Source organism: Dipodomys ordii, unplaced genomic scaffold (assembly GCF_000151885.1).
Source record: "Dipodomys ordii isolate 6190 unplaced genomic scaffold, Dord_2.0 Scaffold105, whole genome shotgun sequence".
Classification (NCBI taxonomy): Eukaryota; Metazoa; Chordata; class Mammalia; order Rodentia; family Heteromyidae; genus Dipodomys; species Dipodomys ordii.
This window is the reverse complement of record NW_012267321.1, coordinates 83,053-90,520: the sequence shown is the minus strand read 5'-3', so window position 1 is coordinate 90,520 and position 7,468 is coordinate 83,053. Positions and strand designations below refer to the sequence as shown.

The 7,468-nt window shown below is 42.1% G+C and overlaps 1 protein-coding gene across 1 annotated transcript in view; it reads right to left on the bottom strand.

Annotated features, from left to right (window-relative positions):
* LOC105994128 (vomeronasal type-1 receptor 96-like) overlaps positions 1–1,069 on the bottom strand; it is an 80,860-nt gene extending 79,791 nt beyond the window's left edge. Inside the window, exon 1 of the mRNA XM_013027558.1 lies at positions 887–1,069. Coding sequence (XP_012883012.1) covers positions 887–1,069 — 183 coding nt within the window. The remainder of the gene's footprint in view (positions 1–886) is intronic.
* Between the last annotated feature and the right edge of the window lie 6,399 nt (positions 1,070–7,468).

The following is a 7,468-nucleotide window of genomic DNA, read 5'->3' as shown; positions in this document are numbered from 1 at the left end:
AAAAAAAATTCAAATACATGTATATGCAATACTATGGCACCAAACTCAAATACAGCAACAATAGGGGATATAAATATAAAATGTTTGGAAAAACATACTCCCTCAATGCTTAAGAATTGCAACATGTCTGAAGTTGAATAAGACTTCAAGTGCTCAGTACACACAGTTTTATTCTCCATGTACATAACTAGGAACTTCACTGCTTTTGAACAAAAGTTTTGGCTGTCTAATTAGCCATTGAACGCTTTATGACAACTGGTACTTCCCATCAATGAAAGGGAGAGTGTACATTTGGAAAGAATTTTATTATTCTTCATAGGGAAGAAAAGAGACATGGCTAGATAGCCTGATGATAAAATAAAAATGATCACTTCCAGTGTTGGAATTTTGTGTAAAAGTAATAAAAGTCCATGATGTTGTTGGAGCAATAGAAGAACATGAAACAGCTGACCAACAGCAGGATGATGTGGGTGGCTTTGTTCTTGGATGCTGGATGTGAGGCAAGCCTGGGACTCTGGAGGTGCAGGGCTGTCTTGTGGTGTCAGTGCAGGAGGGTCACCATATAAAGGCTGGTGATAATCATGAGGATTACAAACACAAGATCTCAAAATAAGAAGATAGAGATGCAATACCATGGTGTATTGTCTTTTATCTGCTGAGTATGACAATATACATTGGAAAATCCAGAACCTGCAAGAGTAAAATTGCTTTTGGTTTTCATAACTTTAATGACCAAGACATAGATGAGTGTTATTGACAACCGAGAAGAAGAGGAAAGAAGGGAAAATCCACACTGAAGACTTAGATTTAAGCCACACGCACTGGAGAAAGATGGTGCTGATGGAAAGTGCCGGGGTGAATCTGAAGATGTACACTACTGTCTTGCAGCCCCCGTCGTCAGAAAATGATGAACTGGGAAGGATGCCATGATGTCTGGAAACATTGTGAAGGTGAGGTTCAGGATGTTGACCACGGTCAGGTGCATGAAGATAACATCAATGGGCTTCTTCAGATGACGTTGGAATCCAAACATGTACAGATAGAGCATGGAGAGCAGGAAGTTCCCCATGATACCGATGCACAGCTGGGCCATGAGGAAAGCCCCCATATTGATTCACCCAAAAACATTGTGAATGGAACTGTGATGTCTGATGCATAGAGCAGCCAAACAGTTGATACTAGAATGAAAAATCAGTGCATGAGATTATTGATCCCTTCTAAATGGTTCTTCAGATAGAATATGGAGAAGATGAAAATCAGTTTCAGGCCCAGGGTTGGCTCTGGTGGAATGGAATCCCAAGGGCTCCTGAGGATCTTAGAGGACAGAAACGGATGAGATTATAGAAGGGAAATCCTGGTTCACACCATGGGTCCTAGTGCCTTCCCTAGGAGAACTGTGGGCCTGTGGTACACAGAAATTTGCATGGTATAAAGAGTTTTCTAGGCCATCAGATTGTAGTGTGTGTGTGTGTGTATGTGTATATGTGTGTGTGTGTGTGTGTGTGTGTGTGTGTGTTCATGAATCCCTGGGGCTTCATCTCACATCCTTAAAGCTATCCCTGAGATTTCTTGTTGTTCAAGGCTAACAGCTATACCTCCATCTTCATGCAGGTTTATTTGAGTATTAAGTCTTGCAGATTTTGTTGCCATGGCTTGCTTTTAATTGTCATCCTCTGGTCTCAAATTTCTGAGTAGGTAGGACTGCAGACATGAGCCAACAGTTCTCAGTACAAAAATCCTATTTCAAAACACATTTTATCCATAGTTCTCTAGAAAGGTAAGGTCGTTCAAACTTCAGTACCAGAAAAAATTTCCTTAGCACCATATTAAGTTTTCAATTTCAACTCTTCTGGGAAAGAAATTCCAAGGAGGGGGAAATTAGTGGGTAAGGAATCAAAATAAGCTTCAAAGGAGGAGTGTGGCAAATATATAAGATGTGAAAATGTTTTCACACACATCCTACAAACTCGATTAAGCATTGTATTTAGCCTGCTATTATCTTAGCATGGCTTCAAATCAAATGGGATCAATATAGTGTGATCAAAAGAATGGAATACAAGTGTATTTTGGGGGGCAAATAAAAAAGCAACACCAAATAACTACCGAAATGAATCTTGCACTAGGAAAAAACACTGGGGTAATGGAGCAGGAGACTAAGATTCAAAAGAGGCTTCATATCACCCATTTCCCCTATGCAGTGATCACAGGAGTAGAAGTGAGGAAAATACAGGAGCACTTCAACAGACCCAGGAACTCCACTATGCAACAGATTCAGTATAAGTAAATGATGAATGTTTTTATCATGGAGAAATTTTATTTTTTTAATTTAATTTTTATTTTATTGTGAACATACTGTACAGAGAGGTTACAATTACATGGGCAAGATAATGAGTACATTTCTGATCAAGCATTGCAGCCTCCTCCTTTGTTTACCTTTCACATCCCTTCCCAGCCACCTCTCCTGCCCCCCAACCAATCCCCGCCCCCTCCCCCTCACCAAAAATTTAAATTCGTTTTCGACATGACAACTTGTACTTCTCGTTGTTGCAACAGGGTGGAGGAGATGGGGAAAAACAAGTCATGGAGAAATTATAAAGTAACCATTACCATGTTCAAAATGTAACTATGATGTCCAGAGCATCATATGTGGCAGTAGTGAAACTTTTCCATTGAGGCTGGATGAACAAAATCATCTAATGTCTGGACAGTTTGTCAATTATGACAATTATGGGATGAACCAATGCAGCAGTGGTTTGCAGTAGACACTATGTGGATAGGAAGTATACAACTTATGTGTGGTGAAAGGATGAGAAAACTGGGAAAGACAAGTGGTGACGTTGTACTCAAAGAAATATATTGAAGGAAGTGGCGCTGTGGAAAAACTAGTAGAGTGCCATCCTTGAGCCCCACATCTCAGGAACAGAACCTAGGCCCTGAAACCTCACAAGTGACAAAGCAAAAGTGTACACATGGCCTAATTATGCAATGGCAATCCCCTCTACATCACCTCTATCACAACAATGAAGATTATAATGACAATTAAAATGATGTCAGGGAAGAATACATCACTAACTCCTGTCATTTCAAAAAACTGATAGGATATAAGATATGGAACCAACCCAGATGCCCCTCAGTAGATGAATGCATCCAGAAAATGTGGTATATACACACTATGGAATTCTACACCTCCATCAGAAAGAATGACGTTGCCCCTTTTGTTAGGAAATGGAAAGACTTGAAAAAAAATATGTGAAGTGAAGTAAGCCAGGCCCAAAGAAACATAGGTCCCATGGTTTCCCTTATTTGAAATAACTAGTATATGTCGGAGACAAGCAGGAACTGACCGATAAGTTGAAGTTAGGTGAAATGAACCCCAAGATAAGTATTCAAATGCTTTTTCTTTCATGCGATTGTTTCTAACATATTTATAAGATGATTTCTTTGTTGCTTTGTATGTCCCTCCCCCACAGTATAACCCCTGCTTTCACTGTATGTGATGTTGGTATAATTTGTGGAGGGTAAGGAATAAAACAAATCGTTTAAATAGGGATATCGGTGGACCCACTGCAACAATGAAATGTACAAGTTGTTTTGTCAAAAAACAAACTTTACAACTTTGGCTGGAGAATGAGGTGTGTGTGTGTGTGTGTGTGTGTGTGTGTGTGTGTGTGTGTATGACATGGGAGGATGGGAGATGGGAAGGGATGGGAAGGTGAGACAAAGGAGGAGGCAACAATGCTTGATAAGAAATTTACTCATTATCTTGCCCATGTAATTGTAACCCTTCTATATGGTATTTTCACAGTTAAATAAATCCAAATAAAAATCTCTCAAATGTCTTTCCAAAAAAAAAAAGACACATGTAGGTTGTGCCAGTGGTTCTTACTTACAATCCTATCTACTCAGGAAGCTACTCCCAAGCATGGTTAGGTTCAGTATCCAACCTGAGTAGGAAAGTATATGAGGTTTTTAAAATTTATTTCTATTTCTATTTATTTTTTTCAGGGGGCCCGGATTTAGGGCTGAACTCTGGGCTTGGGGGCTGTCTCTCAGCGCTTCAGCTCAAGGCTATCGCTCTACCATTTGAGCCACAGTGCCACTTCTGGATTTTTTTCTTTTTGCTTATGTAGTGCTGAGGAATGGAACCCAGGGCCTCATACATGCAAGGCATGCGCTCTACCACTGAGCCACCTTCTCAGCACCAGTATATGAGATTTTTATCTCTCATAAACTACCCAAAAAGGTGGAAGTAGAGTTTGGCTCATGACATAGAGTCCTACCTTGGGCATAAATGATCAGGGACAATGGCCTGGCCTTGATTCAAGCCACAGGACAGACAAAAGTAAATAGATAAATAAAAGATATCTGTAGATTTCTCTCTAAACTATCAGTAAAAAATGTTAGGATAGCTGGGTGCTGGTGGCTCACGCATGTAATCCTAGCTACTCAGGAGGCTGAGATGTGAGGGTCATGGTCAAAGCCAGCCCAGGCAGGAAAGGCTATGAGACTCTCATCTCCAATGAACCACTAGAAAACCAGAAGTGGCATTGTGGCTCAAGTGGTAGAGCGCTAGCTTGAGCTAAATAGCTGAGGGACAGTGCCCAGGCCCAGAGTAAAAGCCTCATGACCACCCCCCCCCCGCAAAAAAAGTTAGAGGTTTCCAGGGCACTGTAGATAAAGTCATTCTAGGAAACATTTAGGTTTCTATGTTCCCTGATGAAAGCATTGTTGCAACTCCATTTCAAATCACAGCATGTGTAGCAGGAAATACTGTAAAGCTGGGGTAAAGAGGATAATGAATCCTTCCAAGCTCTTCTAACCTCACGTGCTTGTCAAGGTTGAGAGATTCAAAATCCTGCTCACAGGGAACAGCATACCAGAGGCAGTCTGGCATCTTGGATAGGCTGTGGGTGCCCAGCCACCAATGTATAGCAGGCTTGGGGTGACAAGGCTTCTCCCAGTGGACATCAGTCACTGTCACCTGCTGCCTGGATGGCCTTGTTTACTGGGCATTAGGGTGATGCCTCCACAGGAGACACAAACCACTCTCCCAGGTGCCAATGGAATCTCTTAGAGAACATGCTACCTTTATTAATTAAATGAACAGAATGACTATTTCAAGATGTGTGTTTTTTCAAAGTCAAAATCATCAGAAAATAAACTTCAAGACCCAGCTGGTTATTAAAGGTTGGTTCTCTTAGCCCTGGGTATATCGTGAGATGCAGAGATTCTTTGCCTTCCACACTGGGAGCCTCACAAAAAGGGTGACCATGTATCCTGGGTTTGCAGAGCCCAGCATGAGGCAGGCCAGGGGTCAAGGACAAGGGTCACACTTCTCACACACCGGTGTACTAGAAACCAATCATACGTGATGGTCAAGTTGATGCAAATTGGCTCAAGACATACCAAGAGTAGATGTGAAAGTCCACAAGTAGAGTTGCGGATTAAAACTTATGAACAAAGGAACTACTGGGGCATAGAGAATTGCAAAGAGGAAAGATAAAAGTAAATAGACCTCAAAGCACATCCGATGTCCAGTGGTAGGAATGGAGGTTTATGGAGCATCAGCCAATGAGCAGAATGTGACATGCCCTGTTCCAGTGCAGGTCTCCAAATAAAGATAAAGAAAATAATAAAAGAACTAACCAATGTGCAGTGGCCTCCAGAGTAGACAGATAAGACAGGTTTGCTCAGGACATCTTTCCAGAAAGTGCAGTGGTGAAAGCTGGACATGCATGGGCATACTCTCTACACAGCGCTGTCCTAGAGTTTCACATTGTTTTTTGAAGTAGGAACACTGATCTTCTCCCTTGAGTGCCTTTGCCATGCTGCTTGTTCACAGAGAAGAGTCATGGAATTTGGAAGACCTAAGAATACATGCCATTGTCTATATGCTGCTTGGTCATTGGCTTCATCCTGCTTTATGATTGGCTGTATCTTTTGTTGACTGCATCCTGCTATGTCATTGGCTTCATCCTTCATCATTGGCTACATCCTAACCTGTCAGTGGCTGCATCCAGCTTCCTCATGGACTGTATCCTGATTTGTCACTGTCTGTGTCCTTTCTCATTGCCTGCATTCTCCTGTCTCATTGATTTTTATCTGTTTTCAATTGGCTATATCCTGAACATCCAAGAAATCCAAAAGGACTACTTTCAAAACCTATACAGAGATTTTGGCCATAGAGGAAATAGTTAGGCAGCCTGCTTAAGAAAGCCCATTTGAGTACAGGTTGGCGACACCAGAGACAGAGTGGGTGTAGCTTTTCACTTGACTCCAGTGAGAACTGGATTACTAGGAGTGAAAATCCACATCCTGCTGCCACTGATCGCAGACGGTACAAAAGACCGGGAAAGTATGTATACATCCAAAAACATCTTCACGCCACCTCACAGAACAGCGCCTGGAAAGTAGCTCTCCCCCAACACTCCAAAAGAACACCATAGTTTATACTGCAATAGAGCCTGCCAGAGCAGCCAGTACATAACTTGGGCCAGAGAAGCTGCAACTGTGGTATCATTTTTCAACAGGACAAAGGAATCTGATCAGTGATAGTAAGCTCCACCTAGGGGACGGTTGTCCCGTCCAGGAGGAGGTAGCTCTTCCCAGGGAGGGACAACTTTGCCTGAGTTGGCAGAGAGGGTCGGACCCTCCCCTTGGCAGTGAACCAAGACATTCCAGTCATATAGCAGCTACCCTCAGAGCTTAGCCCCTGTAGGAATTAAAAATACCAAAGTCTGTACAATCTCACTGGATACACTGCAAAACTGAGAGTGGCTCCAAGCTGGCCCCAAAAAGGATCTCAAGACCTAGACAAAGTGGGAAAAGCCACTGATTCCAGACATGCGACAACCCCACCCACACACAAGCTCACTTGCAGAGACTCCAACCTGCAGAAACTTCCTGCAATCTGTGCAAAGCTGAACCCCTCTCCCACTGAGTTAGTCTGAGAGAAGGGACACAAGGACTCCCAAGATTGCAAGGCAGAACTTCTTTCTGTGTGCTCAAACGGATTTAAGAAAACAACTAAGCCATAAGGAAAATCAATCACTGCAAGGAAATCAAAGGCTCCATCAAGAGACCCGGTAGCAGAAATAGGTGAGAGACAAATAAACTGAAGTATTCTTTTCTAAATGTAATTTTTATTTTTTCCATTTTTATTTTATTTATATATTTTGCCCCATTTTTCCTCTTCATTGCTGTTTATTCCTACAGAGTCTATGGTGATTACTAGGCTTCCTCCTTAATTGTGTGTATACTTAATTGTGGCTATATTTTGAGCAAATATCTATTGCTCAATTGTATGATTTCTATTCATTTATTTTTTTGGAGGGGGTCCGGATGTGGGGCCTAAAATCTGGGCCTGGGCGCTGTCCCTCAGCTCATCAGCTCAAGGCTAGTGCTCTACCACTTGTGCCACAGCGCCACTTCCGGCTTTTTTCTTTTTTCTTATATGGTGTTGAGGAAT